This window comes from Pongo abelii, chromosome 3 (assembly GCF_028885655.2).
Source record: "Pongo abelii isolate AG06213 chromosome 3, NHGRI_mPonAbe1-v2.0_pri, whole genome shotgun sequence".
NCBI lineage: Eukaryota > Metazoa > Chordata > Mammalia > Primates > Hominidae > Pongo > Pongo abelii.
In genome coordinates, this window is record NC_071988.2 from 9060348 (window position 1) to 9081618 (window position 21271).

A 21271-nucleotide genomic window follows, 5' to 3' on the forward strand; every position below is an offset into this window, starting at 1 on the left:
CAGCTCACCAGCAGGGCTCAGGCCCACCTTCCTGCCGAATCGGAACGTGCACTCGGCAAGATGCCAAGAGACTTGTGTGCAGGCTCAATGCCTTGAACTCATCAGAAACACTCCCAGCCCTACCCAGATGCCCACAGGTGTTCCTTCTGGAGGCCTGCAAGCTCCTGCTGCCCTGACCTCCCTGTAAACTTAATGCCTCTGGGGGCGTCAGCAGCCAGCGCTTTTTAGAGCTCCCAGGTGGTTCTAACACGCAGCCTGGGCTAAGACCTGCTGCTTAACCCCACTGCAGCCCAGATCAGCACCAAACATCAGCACCTGCATGACTCACACAGGTGTGGCATTTGAGAGTTGGGACGTGGGGGTTTTGACAACTGGCCCTTGGGGTTCTGGTGGAAGGGTGGGATGCTGGTTGCTTTTTTGGGACATGAGTTTAGCCACGGTGGCAGGCCAGGTGCACCGGCCCCAGACAGTTGGCAGCAGTGGTATTAGGAAGAGCACTCTCAGGGCAGCCCCGCCAACAGAAACGGGATGGCAGACCTGAGGGCTGACACCTGGAGAACACTGTCGGGGATGGCTCATGGGATACTGTTTTTCTGGGCAGTAGCGAAGCCTTACTCACCCGTGTACAATTTCTCACCATCCCATTTGGAGGCCCACTGGAGCACGGTCTCGACAAGAGCCCTCACCTCCCCCAGGCAACAACCTCCTTGGCCCCATGCTGTGCGTGCCTTCCTTTTTATACTCATCACCCTGGGCTGTGAGACCAGCAAGGAGGTGTTCCTGATTCCCCTCTATCCTCGAGGCCACGTCTAGTGAACCTTTATGGTTCAGCCTTTCCCCTCTCAGCAGTGCTGCTGCCCCCACTGCCCCGGCACAAAGGAACCGTGACTCTATGCATGAGCGCTGAGGTGACCTGGTCCTTAGGAGTCACGCACACAACGTTAAGGAGGCCCCTTCCTCGTGGGCAAACTCCCCTGTAAAATGGATTTGGTGATTCTAGCAGCCCCTCCTAGAAGCTGTCGTGTGAAGGAGCCACCGACAGCACAGCACAGGGCCGAGTGCACAGGCCCGGGGGCTGCTCCAGGCTGGCCCACACTAGCCCTGCGGGGTTCAGACCCTCTGCAGAGGCTGGTCCCCCAGAGCTCCACGGCAGCAGGATGCAATGGGTATGGGAAGTGCTAGGGTTTGTCTCCCTGACTGGCTTAAAGCAGGAGCCCAAGAAGGGCTGCTGGGATGAAGTGCATTGTCCACCTCCCTTGATATTGCAGCTTAGAATAGCAGGAGGGGTCACCCACCCTGGGCCACCAGTGCTGGGGGAACCTGACTTGGGAGTTCCCAGCAGATGCAATGTGGGAAGCAGGCGCGGGTGCTGCTGTCAGAGCAGGCCCTGAGGATACGGAAGGGACCCCTGCTCTGGCTCCTGTCCAACTGCGAGATTCCCAGAGGCGTCAACTTGGCTGGTGTGGACTGGGGGAGAAGGCAAGACCCCCCCAGCCAATGGAACACAGGGAGCCTCCGGCTCAAGTAAACCCTTCCGGGTTAGGGTTCAGAAGCAGGCGCTTTGCTCCTCCCCAGGTTGGCATTCGGGGCCTTCACGCCTGGGCCCCACGGATGATTCTAACTCCATTTCCTCCTGGTCCCATCGCTCCCTTATGGAACTCTAGTATCTCCTTCACACCCTGCCCACATTCAAACCCCAGGCAGCGCCAAGGCCCAGGCCCAAGGCCACCTGCTCTTGCTCCTCCTCCTGCCCCTGGACCTCCGCGATGCCCCGTCACCTGCCCTGGTGCTCAGTGAGCTTCTGCTCTTGCCTGCAGTCGGGTAAAGCACAGGCTGCACACTCCCAATTCAGGGAAGGCCGAGCCCTGCAGGAAGTAACCGCTCTCAACAGCTGGGGGAGATGGCCACTGCCTCGAACTACTAGGCCCTGACTCTCCAGCTCTCACAGTAGCTCAAGGGGAACTTGGCACCTGGCCTGCCATCGTGGCTAAACTCATGTCCCAAGAAAGCAACCAGCATCCCAGCCTTCCACCAAAACCCCAAGGGCCAAGGAGGCCTGAGGACACCTCTCCAGCTTCCACCTGGCCTCCCCTCGGTTCCCCTTCCTTGCTGGCCACTCTGGTCTCCTCCCTGCCCCGCCAGGGCGCAGAGCCTTCCCCAGGGCAGGCCTTACCTTGACAACGCGCAGGGGCTTGCTGGGGTTGTTTCTGTCCAGATAGTTGATGTACCCGGAAAGGGAGACACTGAGCAGGTGGTCCTTCTGCCATAGGCAGCCCAGCTGCTGGTCCAGAACCGTGGAGCCCATGGGAAATGTGCTGACCATGGAGTTCACGTTGACGTCCCAAATCTTGGAAGTTTTGTCCCCAGAAGCAGAAAGCAAATGGGTGCTGTCGGGACTCCAACTAATCTATTCAGAAAAAAGCAGTGTGTCATGTGCCAGAGGACTACAGACTGGAGAGAGACCCCAAAAAGCAGCTTGTCCACTGCGACTGTTTCTGAGTAGGACAGAAGGAGCCCAGAGAGGGGGTGGGACGTGAGTGAGGCAAGGACAAAACCCGCCTCCAGGTCTCCTGTTTCAGCCACTACCTTCTCCCATCACCTCACTGCAACCTTAAAGCTTTTCTGGGCAGAGGCATAAAACCACCCCGACTTGTAGCCCCTCATTTCAAGTTTTCGTCTAACTCTGGAGTGAGTATGGACGGGCTGACACATGGACTCGGCCAAATTCCCACCACTAGGCCGGGAAACACGCTCATACTCACGGCGTAAATCCCACCGTCGTGGGCCTTGCTTCCGCCCAGCGCGCACACCTTCTCCCCAGTCTTCCCGTCATAGATGTATATCTTCCAAGAAATAAAAACATGTGGGTCACGTGCGTGTGAACACCCTCTAGAGTAACCAGTTTCTCCATGGACTGTGGCTCTAGAAAACCAGGGCTAATAGACTGAGCTCCCAGTGTGGTTTAAAAGCAGACATGCATTTACTGGGCTCTGATGACACGTCTGCAGAGGTGGGGAGGACGACGTCTAAGTTCTGCATGTGAGGACTAGCATTAGGCAGCCTGTGGCTCTGAGGAGTCATGGGAGCAGGCAGACAAGCCATTCCCCACCCCAAAACCCATCCCAGCTCTTACCTGGCCGTCAGCACTGGCTGTGGCAAATCTGTTCCCATCAGGAGAGAATCGCACACAGTTGACAAAGCGGCTGTGGTCCTGCAGGAAAACAATTACCTGCCTGGTGAGGGGCCGCAGGCCTGACTCTAGGTTCAAGAACACTCTCTATGAAATACAGTCTGCTTGCAGCTCCAGCTGTTCATCAGTGTGAACTTAGTCCACTGGAAAATTTCAGAGCTTAAAAAAACGTCCCGGGCAGTCTCTCAGTGGAGGAGCAGGAGTCTGCTCTAGCCTGCCTGCCACGCTGACCGCTCTACCTGCTGGGAAAACTGATCAGCCCAAGCCGAGGCAGACCACCTCCAGTTATGCCCCCCACAGTGAGGTGCCCCCAGCAGCCTCCCTCTTCCCTCTGGGCTCTGAAAAAGCTCAAGCCCCGATCCTTAAGCTTCACGATGGCTGAGACCAGGAGGCCTCTTCCTGGAGGTCCCAGCCCCGTCTTGCTCTGTCACCCAGTCTGGAGTGCAGTGGCACAATCTCTGCTCACTGCAAGCTCCGCCTCCCGGGTTCACACCATTCCCCTGCCTCAGCCTCCCGAGTAGCTGGGACTACAGGCGCCTGCCACCACGCCTGGCTAATTTTTGTATTTTTAGTAGAGACGGGGTTTCACCTTGTTAGCCAGGATGGTCTCGATATCCTGACCTCGTGTTCCCCTGCCTCGGCCTCCCAAAGTGCTGGGATTACAGGAGTGAGCCACTGCGCCCGGCCAATAATTAACTTTTAAACAAAGTTAAACAATGATTATGACCTTCATCGAGAACAAGAGCCTGAGCGACTAAAGGGAAATGACACGACTTCCAGGGGCAACTCTGTTACTCTAATAAAGAAATGAATGCATTTTTTCCTCAGTCAACAAGAGTCTGTATCAGAGAATGATCCTCTAAACAAGCAGTCGCAAAGCTGCCAACACCTGCCCTGCCCTCTTGCTGCCTACCTGCAGGCGGCGCTAACCCAGCAAATGCACATCCAGTGCTACCAACTCTCTCAGCACAGGAAGGGCTCGCTGCTCAGTGGGTACGGACACTAACCTTCAGGAAAAGCAATTCAACCCAAGGCGGATAACCTGCCCCGCACTCTAAGTAAATCACGGACTTAATTTTAAAGCATGAGCTACCTGTGCGGGGGACCTGCATGTGTTTGATTGTGTAATGTTTTCAGTTGAATTGTGCCTCTCCAAAAGACATGCTGAAGTCCCAACCCTGGAACCCCATGAGACCTTATTCAGAAATAGGGTCTTTGCAGATGCAATCCAGTTAAGATGAGGTCATTAGGGCTGGCTGTAAATCCAGCAGGACTTGGTGTCCTTGTAAGAGGGAAATCTGGACACAGATACAGAGTTGGAGTGAAGCTGGAGGCAGAGATGGGAGTTCTGCTCACAAAAAGTAACCCCCAGGGCTGTCAGTATCTGGGAAAGACAAGGAAGGACTCAGAGGGAGTGCATCCCTGCCTACACCTTGACTACAGACTTCTGACTTCCAGAGAATAAATTTCCATTGTTTAAGGCACCCATCTGTGGCTTAACAAACTTTGTTATGGCAGCTGCAGCAGACTAACACATGTCATCAATGCTGCCTCTGACACTCATGTAATAACCCACCAAGGTGAGCTGTGCCCATTTCACCAATGAGGAAACGTTGGCCCAGAAAGAGGAATCAGGTGCCTGGGGGTCCCAAGGGCCACACTCAAGGAAATCGATGTCCCCACAAAGTCCGTCAGAGTCAGCAGAAGATACAGACACGGTTCAGTCTGGCAATGTCCCCAGGGCAGGCAGTTCTCGTAGAGAGGCCCACTCCCAGCCCCAGAAATCTCTCTAGGCCCAAGAGTGATGCGACCCCAGAGCTGTGGTACAAAGCAACCCTGGGCTTCCTGCACTTCAAAGATTAAACCATTTCCTCCAGCCAACAACCCAAACTTGCTTGCCTCAGGTGAGCCCTTCTCAGGGTGCCGCCAAGACCTGCTCACAGCTGGGGTCAGGCTGGACACAGGCCCAGCAGGCCCTGGCCCTGCACCTGAACCAGGATCTCCCACCTCACTGACCCGCGTTTTAACTAAGATGAAAGCCCGAGAAATCACATTCTGACAAGGGGAGTCCCAGTGCTCCTCGGGAGCTACTGAGGGCGACGACAGTCATGTTTCCATACCAGTGGATGAGCAGATTGTCCTCCCTGCCTCATTTCAGGGATTGCTGTCGTGGTGCTTGCATTCCGTTCTATGACTGAAGAGCTCAACCTCTGTAGGTTGTGGTCACCGCCCATGAGGAACAGGGATGGAAGCACCAGGCTGGCTCAGTCTGAACTTGGGCTCAGGTCTGTGATCAGCTCATGAGCGAAGGGGCTGGTGAGCCCTTTGCCTGCCCCCTGCACCTGGGTGCTGCAAGGCTTGGCCAGGCAAGACAGTGCCGAACTAGAAGGCGTGCAGTACCCAGGCGGGCCCAGGGCTCACTAGGAGATGGACGGGGGACACGGGACTGCACGGTCGTCTCTGGCTCTGGTGCTAGAGGTCACCCTTCCTTGTGTTTAAGCGCAGTTCTGCATCTTGCTTCTTTAGTTCCTTTTTCACCTTTTTCACTAGTTCTAAGGCTGGTCTTCTTTGCTTAAATGTCTGTGTTGTAAGTTTTCTAGCACTTCTAGGTATGTGAAGTTGGGGAAAGCAGTTTCCCCAGAAGGCCCGATCCACTCAGCTGCTGAGAGTGAAAACGAACTTTCCAGATGGGGCTCCGGGGCCCTCCAGAGACGCTTTACCCCCAGAGGGGCCATGGAGAGCCTGCGGGCAAATTCTTCACAGGAGAACACCAGGCCTGGAGCAGCTGGTAACTCAAGCCACATCACCTGCACGAATCTGGTCTCCAGTTTCCTGTCCAGAGCTCTCGTCTCAGCTGCACTGGCTCCTGGGCCTTGGGCAGCTGCTCGGCAAGCCTGGGGGTGCTCCAGCCCAGAGTCATCCCAGAGGTCAGATCCCTAACTCCGCAGGCCCATTTGCAAGCCCCCTTCTGCTATTACCCACCATGAGGGAGCCGTCATGCACTGAGGGCCTGTTTCCGCTGGGGTTAGCCGATGGAGTCCACCTCTTATCTGTGTCAACATGGCCCACGGTCCCTTGTCCATGTCAGCCCATAGGGTCCACATTCCCTGTGTCAAAGGGCCTCACAAGGCAGTTCCCGAGAGGGCTGCAGGAAGGAGCCAGCTGCAGTGAAGGCAGTGGTGGGAGGGCCTGAGGCAAAGCTCTTCCAGACCCCCTGTTGGGCGGGGGGTGGACAGGGGTGTATGCACCACCACTCCTTCCAGATGAGGTCACACAACCTTGACCATGACATAACCACAGCTCGAATCCTAGACCTCTGACCAGCACATCGAGTGCTCTCGCTGCCCAACTCTGCTTCCTTGGCCAGCACAGCCCCGCCTTGCCGCTGACTTCGCACTGGCTCCTCCGTGCCAGCCTGAGCTTCCTCGAAGTGCAGAGGGCCAGGGAGATGGCTGGGCCTGGCTGACCCCTGGGTCCTTCTGACGAATGAGTTAAGAACTGACAAAAGAGCTCACCCAAATGCCCGAATCACCCAAGCCCAGATGAGTGGGTGGGACAGTGGACGCTGATGGCTCTTGCTACAAAATGGAGAAAACTATTCAGCCACTGTTCAATTCCAGCCTGTAACAAGTGCCCATTTCAGTGGCTCCCTGAGGTCAAAACATGGACATTCCTACTCCAGTTCCAGGTCCCAGAAGCGAGGACATTCCTGCTCGCCCAAACCCCAGGACCCTAAATCCAAGTCTGTGGTTCACCTCTGCCGACGCCTCCCACAGGCTCTGGCAGAGTGGTGTCATGTGTCCCTCCCTGGCCCCAGAACCCAACAGGGGCAAGGGAGGGGCCTGGCACAGTCCAGGGATGCAGATGCCCCTGGAGTAGCTCATCCCCATCACCTTTTCCTGCACCTCGAGCCAAGGAGTCCAAATGCAGACTGATGTCTGCTCCTGAAATAGCCCCTTCAAAGGGAGAAGCCGCGAAAAGCCCATTAACCAAAAAAAGCGAGGGCTAAAAATAGCCCTTTCCACAGGGAGGCCAGGCCAGTGAACAAAGAGGGAGAGGGTTTGGGGAACCTCCCGGGGAGTTCAGGGGCAGCAGCTTCCTGAGGCTGCCCTCACTGGCCCCTTGCCTCTGTCCCACCCCAGCCAACCAGCGGGGCTGCAGCAGTCTCAGTCCAGCCTCAGCCCTGGTGGACAACCCATGGTGTCCAGTCCACACTCCTGCCTGTCCTTCCCTCGCAGCCAACACACAGCCAAGACTGACCCGTATCAACGAGCCCCCCTCCCCACAATCCTCACTCCCTCCCACTAATACGCTCCCTCTCACCACCGAGGAAACTGAGGCTTGAAGCACTGAGGCCATAATTAAGTACCACACCCATGTCCACATCACAGAGCGACAGAGCGCTGCAGGCCCCAGCTGGCCTGTCTCCAGCACACACACGCTCACTACCTACCTAGTCAGCTCAGGAACCCTCTGGGAGCCCACCCCATTCCCCCCCAGCCTCAACTGACCCTGTACACAAGAGGACCACAAGCCCACCCTTAGGCTGTTCACATGCCTATGAGCTGGTAGAAGGGGACAGGCTCTCGGTCCCCTGTGCCCAGTCCCACCCCACACAAGCCCAGCACGGGCCTCCGTGACCCTTGGTCAGTGGGTGTTCCCAAAACACCTTTACACACACCGTGACCTGTGAGGCTGGCTCTGGCCCATCCTTCAGCCCACCCATCCCTCCCAGCAGACTTCCCTGCAAAGTGCCCTGGGGTAGCCCTGCAGCCCGGCCCACTTTAGATGGGCTGAGGGGCACGAAGGAGCGACCCACCCACCTGCCTCTCCTGTCACCCGGGACGGGTCAGCTCAGTCACCATGTTCCCTGGAGAACAAGGACCATATGAAGGGACAAGAGGCTCATCCTAACTGTCCTTGGGGCACCTACTGGCCACGTGACCTGGACCAGGTCACCCTCCCTGCTGTCAGCCCCCAGTTCTCAGGAGTCAGCTATCAGCCCAGTGAAGAGCAAGGCCAGCCGACAGGAGGGGTGGCGCATGCTGAGGACAAGGGAGGGGGTCCTGCACGCCCATCACAGGGGCATGGCCCAGGCAGCCACCATACATGCCAGAAGGGCTGAAACATCTGCTCTCTGCCCTGTCTTGAGTAAGGAAATAGGAAAAAGAAAAACCACCAGAAACCTTGCCTGTTTAGAACTCAAATTCCCCTTATCTATCAGGAAGGCAGCACTTCCGATAACAGCCACAGCTGAGGTTTCTAGCCCTGCTTGGCTCCAGCCTCAAGTGGGAGAACCATGTGAGGTATGAGGTCCCCGCAGGGCAGAGGCGATGGAACAGAGAGAGCAGTGGCACCCCAGTGAGGGAACCCAGGAGTCCTCAATGCTGAACATTTTTCCACCTAGAATCACAGCTTGTTAGATCTGGCAGTGAGTTGTCAGTTCTGCATCATAAGGCTGAGCCCCCAGAATGACATGCTGCTCTAAGTAACCATTTCATTAGACACAAACTATCCGGTGCACCACCAACTCCTGGGACCTAGGACACGCACACAGCTGTGAGCCACACTCCAGAGGGGCCGTGTGGTCATCCTAGACCACCAAACCAACTGCTCACCCGACTGGAGGAAGCGGATGGCCAGAGAGGCAAAGAACCTGGCCTAAGTAATGTGCATGGTGAAGGCAGACATCAGAGAGAAACTCAGTGGGGCCTTTAAACCCATTCAGGACTACCTATCCCAGGAGCCTGCCTGGCATGAAGACATCCCTGCCTGGCATGAAGACATCCCCATGGGTGAGATGGGGGAAGGCAGGGAGATGGTCTCGCCACCCTCCCTTTTTCAGGCCATGGTCAGACCCTCTGAGGGGAACCTACCCCTGGGTTCGCAGAATGCCAGCACTGAAGACCGAGACCACTGTGCCCAGGGTCTCCTTTCAGAACCGTTCTCCTGTGATCCCGGGAGTTACTTCCGCAGATCACCCACCGTGTCTTCAATGTCACTGGGTAGGGATGAGCCGGCACCCAGGCTTATTCCAGGTCAAATGTTCCTCCACTCCCATCTTCCTGGAGCCTCATTCAGGCTCAGGCAAACGAAGACCAAAGCTGGGCTACGGTGCCTCAGGACGAGGGGCACACAGGGGAGCCTGGCTCAAGCTGAGCTGGGAGTCTACACTCGCTCTGCACAATGGGCTCTTCAACAAAAAGGAAAAGCCATGTGACCCCCTAACATGGGCCGGCGAGATGAAGGTGGCCTCCCGGACCCCACAGGCAGGGCCCCTCTTGTTTTCCTCTGCAATGCTGCTTGCATTTCAGCTCAGGCACAGCATCATGGAGTTCTGCTTCAGCTTGTACTGAAACGCCTTCAGAACATGCCTTGTTCCTTTTCAAGGCAGCAGCTCCAACTCGACCCAGCTGGTCCCTCCGCAGTCATACGCCAGCCAGTCCCTCTCCCACCCAGGAAACTAAGGAAACACCTGCCATCCCACCTCTGCACCCCCAAGCTCAGGGCAGTTTCCTGGTCCCGGCCACAGGGGGCCTCTGCAGGGAGTGGGTGGGGAAGGCACAGATGAAGACAGGCCCGAGTTGCCACCACAGCTGCTCATTCTCAGGAGGGGAGGGGCAGCAGGCAAGGCCACCACAGCCTGAGCACCGGTGCGGAGGCGAAGGCAGCCCAGACTCAGCCGTCATGTGCTGCAGAATGAGAGATCTGGGGAAAAAAGACCACTGCTATGTGGATTTCACAGTAAGTGGAACTTAATTCCCTCTAAAATGAAAAATGCCCAAACATAGTTTTAAAATCTTTTACTATAAAAGGCTCAATTAATTCCTGAGAACTTCCACATCCCAGGCTTTCCGACTGCATCAGAAGAGCCCACATATGGGAGGAAACCCAGCGATGCTCAGCCCACCATGTCCTCAAAGGCGACTGTGGCTGGGCCTCATGTTAGCACTCACGCCTCCTCTCACTTCTCCCAGCCTGCACACGCTCCCTTTGTCTTGGGGTTGGTCCTGGAGAGCACGACTGCAGCTTTCCTCTGGGGTCCGGAGGGCTTAAGTGCAGATACACACCGAAGTGTATCTGCAACTCAGAAGGTATTTGGGGGCAGGTGTGGGGTCCCTGAGCACCCTTCCTGTCCTTCCTATGAGTGGGCAGTTGAGCCCGCACATGTCTCCTGAGCATGTGGATGGTCACTGCTGCCTCTCACACCCTCCCTGTGGCTGAGGGTGCAGCATGCAAGGGTCACTGTCACCCTGTTTCCGGGAAGGCCCAGAAGCATGACTCACCCGAGGGGGGTACAGCCACCTAGCTCTGTGCCAGGCCACAGCCCTTTCTATTTCTCCTAGGTCCTCAGGCAGGGCCCGTGGTTGTGGGTCCCACAAAAGACTTCAAGACACATGGTGGTACCCACCCTGGAGCTGGGCTAGCTGGGCAGACATTTGTACCCAACACTCCTGGGCCAGGGCAGTGGGGTGAAGTCCTTTCTGAAGTTAGAAAGGACAACTAAAGAGAAAGAATGTTCTGGCCAAGTCCCCAAGCAAGCACACAGGGGCACAGCAGCCTGGTGAAGAAGGCAGGCTCCAGCCCACCCCTGGAACAAACTGGAGCCCCTGACCCTGCTGAGCACCCTGTGCTGGGTTTAATGCACAGCTGCAGAGTGGAAATGATCCCTCCCAGGGCAGGCAAAGGAGCCCCCACCCACAGCCGGCTTCTGGCTACCACAGAAGCCTCTGAGCTGCTTCCTCCTGCCCTGGGCTGAGATAGGGTGTGCAGCTGACTCAGCATTACTCACCCTGCTCTGCGGTGCCTCCACCCTAGCGAAGAAACATGGCCTGAAGCCACAGCCTTCAATACAGCTCCCAAAATAGCCAGGTCTCCACTACCTACCCATTAGGTGGTAGCCACAAGAGCAGAGTCTGAGAGCTGCCGCTTGTTCAGCTGCATACAGGGAGCCTCCCTATGCTTTCACCTGCCCAGCCAGGCCCAGCTCACCCCGCAGCTCCACGACAAAATGAAGCCTGTTTCACTACGAACGGGGCATCCTTGGAAAGCTCTCCTGTACCCTAAGCCAAGAACAGTCTCTGGAAATTCTGCCCACTTTGTGGGTCCCATCCTCGCCCTTTCCAGCTGCACTGTGCAGGCTATTTATGATTCATGGCATGATGTCACTAAAATGGACAGTGCTCCTCACTGAGCCACTTTAAGGACATGATCTCATTAATCCTCCATGAGGCAGACAGTGAAACCACTGATGGTTCCAAGAGAAGGAGTCCCGAGACCTTGGTCCAATCTGCAAACACAACCTCCTCCAAGGACATCAATAGTCCTAAAATGCGTGTTTCTGGGTCCATTGTTCTCGTCCATCCTCAGCGTAAGCACAAGCAGGATGGGGAAAGCCGGGGCAGAGTGGTGGGGTTGTGCTGAGACCCGCTGCTAGGCTCCTCCCCTCACTCCGACAAGGCTGGGGCAGGAAAATGGGCATCAGAGATGCTCCAAACCTGCCAGGTGGCTCTCCTACTTCAAATTCATAGTCAAAACCCTCAGATGCTGCTGGCCCCCGCACACCCCCGTCTTGCAGAAGGGAGAAGTGAGGAGGCTTGGCAAGGCCTGGGTGCCTGTCTAAGGCGGGGCACATGCACGGCGTGGGCCTCTGAGATGCTGCCAGCTACACCCAAAGCCTGCCGCATTTCTGGCACATTTCTTCCACGAAGTATCTTTCAGTCTTCTAACCGTTCGTCACTTTGCAGGAGCATCACTGCCCTCGCTGTCTCTAGGAGAGACCAATTTGGATGTCCTGCAAGCTCCTTTCCTCTGCCACTTTGGTGGCTCAGCTAACAGCAGGCCCTGCAGACTCCCCTCTCTAATGAGCACCTCCAGCCCCAGATGCTTGCCTGGTTACACAGCCTCAGGGACATCCCTGCCCCAACCCCCGACAGGCACACATCATCCTAGGGCAGGGCCCTTCCTTGTGGAAACCATCCATGCCCAGCTGAGGGCCTGGGGAGGACGAGTGCTGGGTGGGGGAGCCCTCCCTCTCTCTGCACACCCCTGGGAGCCCACTTCTGTGTATCATGGCATACGTGGCATGCGCTGTGGTCTCTGCCATCAGCATCTAAACAGGCTCAGCCTCTGCTAGCCTCATATACAAACCACAAATTTCACCCAAAAAGTAAGTTCACTTACGCCAATTGTGAACTTGAACTTGAATGGGGGTCCCTCAAAGAATGCTGCGCAGTTATCATCGCTTCCCGTGGCCAGCCGGTATGGCCGGCTCTGCTTGATGTCCACGCTGTTGATGACTTTGTTGTGTCCTGTAATCTCACCCACAGAAGAGCCACTATCCCACAGGAAGACTGCTCCAAACCTTGACCCAATGACAAGGGTGGAAGACAAAAAAAAAAAAATCAATCCCAGAAGGCTGGTAAGCAATCTGATAGCTGAGCTGCCAGTACACAGAGGATGGAGTGACTGTCAGCAGGCAGCTCAGAATGCCACAGGGACAAATGAGGGAAGCACTGGGGTTCTGGCTCCACAAGGCATTTGTCCAAAGGACCCAAGAACAAGATGGGACAAGCCAGCGCCTTCAGGAAGGGGATACATGTGTGTGTCCGTGGGGCCCCATGCCACAGGGCCCGGGGCTATCTTTACGGGTTCACCGCTCTCCTTACAGTTCTATTGGGAGGGAACAGTTACCATCCCCTACAGGAATGAGATGCCCTGCTCTTGGCTGACATTCAACAAAAACACTGTTTCAGTTATTATTTGCTACTGAAAAAAGAAGGAATTAAGACCAACAGGAATGACTTGAAAAGCCATGGAAAAACACCTACTAGAACATGTATGAGAAAGTGCCATTCAGTGAAGAACAGACATGCCACTGTCAAGTTCAAGGGCTTATGGCCAGCCATGGTGCTGCAGGGGGGGACTCTGACTCTCTTGAATTAAAAAAACCTGGGTTTCAGCACTGACCTCACCAGTCACTAGGCCCCTGAGGTCAGTAGCCACCCAGTGCCACCCAGCCAGCATCCACTGCCCCTCCCTCCTCCATCAGGGACCCTTGGGGGAGGTGCCCAGCTGGAAGAAACAGTTCAGCCTCCCTGGCAGCTTCACGGGGCAGCTGCTGTGAGGGACCCCAAATGGAAGTGGTGTTGCTCTTTCACTCTGTCCCCTTCTTGCTGCCTGCAAGTGGGCATGAGAGCTGGGGTTCTAGGAGGCAAGGGACTCAGGACGTCAGAGGAGATACAAGAGTGCTGGGCCCTGGTGACAAACCCAGTGTGATGTGGAGTTCTACCTTACCTGGGGCTGCAGCCAGCCCTGATGGGGCCCGGCACCTACTGGGAGCTCAACCCTCACGAGTTCAAGTTAGTACAGACACCAGCACGTCCCTCTCCCAGGGTCATGGCACATGGACCCATGAGCCACAAGAACAGGACAGGGAGGGGCCGAGAGGAGTGACTCACTTCTCCCTTCCTTCCCCGACCACGGCGATCCTCTTACTGTCTTCAGTCCAAGCAATGTCTTTGATCTTCCCAGCGAAAGGCTGGTACTCATACTTCAACAGGTGCTCCTTCTGCGTGGTATCCCAGATCCTCAGCTTCCCAGACACATCTGTGGGGCACAGCGGGTGGGGGGGGGGGGGAGAGCCACAGGTCACTGCTGGGCCAGGGCCACGTGGCCATAGGCCCACTCAGCACCACATCTGGTTGCTTAGGCTTTCTAGAGGAAAAGGCCTAGTGAAGAGAACGTGTCTTAGGGCAACAATATTCAGCCACTCTTAAGTCAGAGCCCGTGGCATCCAGAGGCCTGCCATTCGGGGCCTCTGCATTTTGTCAGAAATCATCTGGATAACAAACCCTGCTTAGGCATCAGAAAAAGCCCAGGGACACATGATGGCAAACTCCAATATGCCAGGAAGCGGTTTAGTTTTCTCACTGTGTTTCTTTTCTTGTAGGGGCATCAGAATAACGTGTGGGCCTCAGGCCTCCTTTGTGGAATGGGACGACACTGGCTACATCTGCCTCTCCTTTGCAGTTGCTGCAGTGACTTCTGGAAATGAGGTGCACAGCTGTGAGGGTGCAGCGTGCTGCCCACTGCGATGCCTCAGCATGGCCTGGTGGCCTCCACCTGGGCCTGCAGACCCGGCTTCCTGTGCAGCTTCCCAACAGCGTGCTGCTGCCTGGCAAATCGGCAGCCTCACTCACACACCGAGCAGTTCCACGACGCACAGGAATCCAAGCGTAAGATTCTTTTGTGAGAGTAGCAGGTGGGTGTTGCGGGGGAAGGAGAATTACACACAGAACTTGATGCTGATTCTCTTCTCACCGGAGCGTGGGCAGCCAATTGTAACAGAAGCAACACTGGGGGCCATGTACCCCCAAGCCCCCACCACGATCCTGTCACCAAGTACCAAGTCCCAGTCCCGACACACCCTCTCCAAATGAGCACTGTGTTGGCGTGAAGAAACGGGAGCATTCTAGACTAACTCTCAAGGCTTCACACTTTAAAACCTCAGCCCCATCCGCTAAGCAGGTAAAGGCGCCTTTTTAAGAGGATCCTCAGGCCACGTTAACAACCACCACAGCTCTACAGCTGCTTCCAGTGAAAAGAGCTTTTGTTTTCTTGGTGCAACTGAGCAGCTCAAAGGAGGGCAGCAGCTAAGAGCCAGGCCTTGGGAGCAGGCGCCCTGGGTTCAAATCCAGCCTCTGCCACATACAGGCTTTGTGGTGCTCAGCAAGCAACATGGCCTGTGTCCTTACCCAGAAGAGGGGAAATAACAGAGCCACTCACAGGGCTGCTGTAGATTCCGCGAGTTAACACGTGCGAAGTCTCCAACTAGTCCTCAGTGCACAGCAAGAGCTCGTTACGAGTCAGGTGGAACGAGTCCACGAATTAACTGAGGCTCTACACAGGCCACGAAGATGCCCGAGCCTAGACTGAGCCACGCTCTGAGATGTGGGAGATGCACATAAGGACTGTCCCGCTCTCAGTCCAGCTGCGGGGACAGGCAAGAGGAGATGCCAAATCCAGTGAACAGCACTAACTAAGGGGAGTCCCAGAAGGGCCCAGTTCTCTGCACCAGGTCCAGGAAGACCACCTGCTGTGCTGCCTGAGCTGAGTTCCAAAGGTGACCTGGAGATCTGCTCAGTTAAGTCCTTTCACTGATAAAAGAGGCCGGGGGGGAAGAAGGGGTCAGAAGAGGAAGTCACCACAGGCTGGCAGCATTGGAGGGGAGCACTGTGTGTGCAGGAAGGACATGCACATACACTCAGGAGCATACATACCCACACATGCACACATGACCACACATGCACACATATGCAGACACACATTCACACACGCACATGTGACCGCATGGTCTGCTGTGCTCAGGCCCGCCCAGGGCCCATGCTGCCCCATGGAGAAGACAACGCTCTCAGGACAAGGCAGAGGCCGTCTCACCCTGAAAGAGGCCCCTTCCTCCAGGAAGCCTGCCCTGAGCCTACCTAAGGCCAAACCACATGCCTGTCACATGGCCCTCACCGACTCCCAAGGGCAGCCTGGAACCACGGCCCCAGCGCCAAGGCAGACAGAACAGTAGCATGGAAATAACCTCAGGAAAAGGAGGCCTGGGCCTGCCCCAGAAATGACCCGTGCACTGAGGACTGCCCCGTGGGAATGTGGGCTCCCAGAGGGCAGACCGACTGTCGTGTTTAGTGCCGGAGGCTCCCAGGTGCGGAGCCCTTCCCAAGGTTCAATGCTTCAGCAGTCATGAACCAGTCAGACTGACAAGGTCTAAAGATCCCACAGAGGGCTGGGGCCAGCTGCCAGGCAACCCACTTACTGGGTCAGCACAGCTCTTTCTCAGCCCCCTCCCTCCAAACCACCCCCCTACCACACTATTTTTAGCCCCACTTCATCTCTGCAGCAAATGTTCCAATCAATGTAAGCCTTAACAATTGCTTCGCTCTATTCAAAGAAATGTATTAGAAACATAAAATGTGATCTCGCCCAAGAACACCTGGACCTGAGGATGGCCCCAAACTCCCTTGGCTCCTCTACAAAATCAGGGCACTTTTCAGGGAGGACAGCGTCCCACGATGGCCACTTATGTATGTGGTTTCTCCTTTGCAACAGTCTCCGCAACAGCCTTCCATTGAATTCTCTCATTGGACACCCTTCTGGGGACTGGAGAGAGGGCAGGCCTAGGCCCGCAGGTTCGCAGCTTGCAGCTGACAGGGCAGGGACACTGTGCCAGGCAGGGGTGGAGGCCCTCGCCAACTGCATTCCTCTCCTGAGAAGACACTTCTCAGAGCACTTGGCTCCGTGTTAAACATGTAAAAGACATTCGGGCCAAATCTTGGGGCTTTAAATCTGCATTCCTCTCCTGAGAAGACACTTCTCAGAGCACTCGGCTCCGTGATAAACATGTAAAAGACATTCGGGCCCAATCTTGGGGCTTTAAATGAAGAGACTTTTGCTGGCAAGCAGGGCTTGGGGAAAAAATAAATCACAGAGCTAAATAAATCATGGGATGTAAATGAGAGCATGTTTTACAGATGGAGCTGGAGAAGATCTAAACACAAAAACCATTAAATGCCTACTATGAGCCAGACTCCGGGCCCAACCCTTCACCGTGACCCCGGCTGACCGCCAACAGCAGTCAGCCAGCTCACCCGGCAGCCTGGCTTGATCAGAACAGGGCCCCAGTTTTGTGACAGGTAATGGGTCACCCAGGGGGTAAGTACCCATTAGTGCAACAGCCATGCTGGGCATGTCCATGCCTTACTGGCTCCTTCACCACACCCTACGAGGCAGGCACTAGCAGCCCCAGTTTGGAGGAGAAAATTGGGGCCCAGGAAGGTGAGTTACTCAACTAAGGCTACGCCGCCAGTAAGAGGCTGCCATGGTCTGAGTGTGCCCCCCCAAAACCATGTGCTGGAAACTTAATCCCCAATGCACCAGAGGCGGCCTATGGAGAGGTGATTAGGCCAGGAGGGCTCTGCCCTCAGGAATGGGTATTATGAAACGAGTGGCTTCCCGATAAAAGGACAAGCCCAGCCCCTTTTCTCTCTCTCGCCTTCTCTTTGCTCTTCTGCCATGGACTGACACAGAAAAAGGCCCTTGACAGATACCGGCCCCTGCTGTCCAACGGCCCCTGCTGTCCAACTGCCCAGCCCCAAGAACTATGAGCCAATACATTTGTCTTAGTTGTAAATTACCCAGCCTGTGAGCACAAAGCAGACTAAGACAGAGCCGAACCCAGGTCTTCCCCAACCCCAAGGCCCACCATCTCCCATACACCCTTCAGGACAGGCTGCTGTGCACACGCAGGATGATACAAGCAGAGGGCCATGGCGTGCGTGAGTCCCGCCCTCCCCTGCTGGCTGCTTAGCTCTCTCAGCAATTTGGTCATAGCCGTCACTCTCCAGAGAGGCTGACGAGGCCCACATCAGCTTACTCACTTGGCCTCCCTGGGCTGCAGATGGCTAGGCAAGGCAGGCGGTAAGTATCTGTTGAGCTTATGAATGAATGAGTGAGTGAATGAATGAGTGGGCACCACTCTAGAAGGGGTACCACTTTCACTCCTGTGCCTCTTGTTCCCATCTGTATACAGGAAAAGCTCTGCGTCAAAGAACTAAGTGAATAAAAAAATATCCTTCAAGAGGAAAGATCTCTCCACCTCTGTCTCTGCCTAGCCTCCCACTGAGCGACACAAAAGTTCAGGCTGCAGAGAGCAAAGGCCCAGTCCACAAATAAAACGTGAGCGCTGGCGTGGAGGCCAGCATCGTGCTAGCACTGGGAAAGGAGCAGTGGGTAAGGATGATACAAAACAAAACATCCATTCACACACACACACACACACACACACACACACACACACACACACACACAGCAGTGGGTAAGGATGATACAAAACATCCATACACACACACACACACACACACGGCGCACACACACACACACACACACACACACACACGGCCCACACAGGCTCCAACATACAATGCCATGGCTTCCCGCAAGAGGTTCCTGGCCAACCTCATGGTGGCATTTCTGCTGACCTCCAAGCTGGAACTAACTGGAACACTACAAACTAGAAAGTGTCCTTTCTGTTCTAGAACTAAGGCCAGTTTTGAAAAGGGGCATTTTGGTAGCTTATACCAGGGGTAGTTCAATCTTTTGGCTTCCCTGGGCCACAGATAAAATATGCTAATACTAATGATAGCTGATGAGCTTGAAAAGAAAAGAGAAAAGAAAAGAAAAAAAACCTGTTTTAAAAAGTTTACGAATTTGTGTCGGGCTGCATTCAAAGCCGTCCGGGGCCACACGCAGCCCATGGGCCACCGGTTGGACAAGCCTGGCTTACACAGTCCTTGTCAGCCTCAGATGAAACTAATTATACTGGCTCCCCTCAACTAACTCACCACCCCCAGCCTGCTCCCCCACCCCCCACCCCCCACCCCCCACTCTCCCAAGGCCAGAAGCCCAGCTTTGCCCTGGGCCCTGAGCGCCACCCAGGCCCCCACAGGTGTCCACGAGCCTTGCCCCATACAGTACCTCCGGAGGCAATGTAGAATCCGCTGGGCGCATACTTGGCCACCACCACCTGATGGGCGTGTTCCGTGTAGATGTCAGCAAGGGCTGGGTTCTGCAGGAGGAGACCCCAGAATGAACAGAAGGAATGGAGAAGCAGTCAAGCTTCCAGCTCTCCACATCAACAGATTTGGGGTGAAAGGGGTGTACAAAGAAACACTGAAGCTAAAACCATGCAGAAAATCGCAGAAGCATACCACTTGCCTACATACCTACTGCCTGCCTACCTATCTCTGGGTGATAGAATTTTATGTTACTTTAATTCATTTTCTTTAGTTTATGATTGTGCAACAAGGTGATTTTTTTCCTTTTCTGCTTTTCTGTACTTTCCATAATACAGAACAAACGTACCAGTGAAACACATACACAAAAGTTGGATTAGAGCAAGAAGCCCTGGTTCTAATCCCTCCCATTTGTGGGAAGCCGCATTCATTCCAATGCCTATTCTCTTTCCTGTTTAGGACCAGCTCTCCTGGCTGCCAATGTTGGACCCCAAACTCGGCGCCTGGCTGTGCTGTGCAGGAGCAGAGCAGGACAAGCTGTGGGAGCCCTCTCTATCAAAAACCTGGGTTTGGAAAGGAAAGTCGATTCCCCACTCCCTTTCATAGCACAGATCAAAGGCTGGGTGGACTTTGTGGCAAAAATGGGGCCAACATTTGAGACTAGAAGCATCTTCAGCAATGAGGTTTCAACATGTAATGTGCTAAAAGTAGATCCCTGCACCTCCCTCCCGGCACACACACACACACGCGAGGCCTCAGTGAAACAGAAACACACACACACTGGGCTGCTCTCAATCTGTCTCCACAGTGAAGCTTTCTTTCAGGAGGGTATAAAGACATGGCCATCTAATCTCTGATACCTGCTGTCAGCTTTTTACAAACCAAGTGCTCTTTGAAAGAGGCAGCTTCCTGCCGGCTTGTGGCTTAGGACACATCAGATTCCTGTGAGGCTGCCCGGGCACCCCTAGCATGACCCCACCTGCTGCCACCCCACCCCTCATCTCCCTTAGACCCCTCCTCAAGACCTGAGGCGCCTCCAGGTCACAAGATCCCCACACTGCCCCCATCTCAAAAGACTGAGACCACAGAAGTACGCACCCTGATTCCTGCCCATCTGCCATCCTGTTTAAGCTCCACGTCTCTGTGTAGTTTGTGCCCTCGGCCAGCACCTCTCCCTGCCTGCGGACACCCACTTACCCATCAGGCCTACCGGAAGCGTTCCCTCCTCCATGAAGCCTCCAAGTATGGCCCAAGCTATCCGTATCACTCTTCTGTGCTTCCAGATCATTTAACGTGTCCACAGGGATGGCACAACACACATCATAGTCCCTAGCATTCCTGTCCATCTCCTCCAACTCTGCTGTGCCCTGCTTAACATGACCTTTATCTCACTAGCCATCTCAATAAGTGGTTTTGGGGAGAAAAAAAGAAGTTTACACAGACCTTCTCTTTCATCCCTAAGACTTAACACAGCATGATGTGATATAATAGACACTAGTCATAAATTAATCCATTTTGGGATAATCGTTTGCCAGTGAAATTAGAATGTATCAAGGTGTCTATCCAAAGAAGATATTATCAATGACAAGTAAGCACATGAAAAACCGCTCAGTGTCATTAGTCTTGGGAAATGCAAGTCAAAACTACAACAGAATACCACTCCATACTCACTACAATCAATAAAAAGAAAAGACTGATGTCACCAATTGCTGGCAAGGGTAGAGGGGTGGGGACACTGGAATGTTCACACCGCTGGTGGAAATGCAAAATGGTACAGTTGGTATTTATAAACCTAAACAGACACTACTCACACTGAACACCAGCAACCCCACTCCTAGGTATCTGCCCTGGAGAAATGGAAGCATGTGTCCACCAAAAGACACGGGAGCAATGTTCACAGAAGCTTTCTTTGCAATGGCCAAAAACTGGAAATACCCAAATATCCATCAACAGGTGAACAGAGAAACATGCAACACACTGCACTGCTCAGTGATAAAAAGGGACAAAGTGCAAATGCACTCAACACCAGCTATCAATCTCCAACATGTTATGCAAAGTGAAAAAGCCAGACAGAAAAGACTACACATTGCCTCTCACTTCATATGAAAGAAGATTTTAGAAAAGGCAACCCTAATGACAGAAAGCAGATAAGCAGCTGCTGGGGGCGAGGGTGGAAGGGGTCGGGGGGGGCACCTTCCAGAGTGACGGGAATGTTCTGTCATGACAGGGGTGATGGTTATGAGACTATATAGATATCTGTCAAGATCCAAGCCACACACTGAATACAGACAAATTCTACTGTATCTAAAGTACACCTCAATAAAACTAAGATGCTGGTTATTTATTAAATGTCTGCCCAATCCAACCCTCTCCCACTCCAATCAGTCCTTCATATTCTGACACTGACAAATCCCTACCCAAAGCACCTGGCAAGAAAATGATCCAGTTAACAGGCAGTCCCTCCAAGACCCTGTTCGGTGTCCACTCACAGCTGACTGGGGATGGG

At 54.5% G+C, this 21271-nt stretch overlaps 1 protein-coding gene across 3 annotated transcripts in view; it reads right to left on the reverse strand.

Annotated features, from left to right (window-relative positions):
* Positions 1-21271, reverse strand: part of WDR1 (WD repeat domain 1) — a 42836-nt gene that overhangs the window by 11143 nt on the left and 10422 nt on the right. For all 3 annotated transcript variants that reach the window (XM_054553438.2, NM_001132899.1, XM_054553439.2), the window contains 6 exon segments: positions 18728-18818; positions 13651-13798; positions 12374-12554; positions 3134-3211; positions 2763-2843; positions 2174-2407 (listed from right to left, as the gene is read on the reverse strand). In XM_054553438.2, coding sequence (XP_054409413.2) covers positions 2174-2407; positions 2763-2843; positions 3134-3211; positions 12374-12554; positions 13651-13798; positions 18728-18818 — 813 coding nt within the window.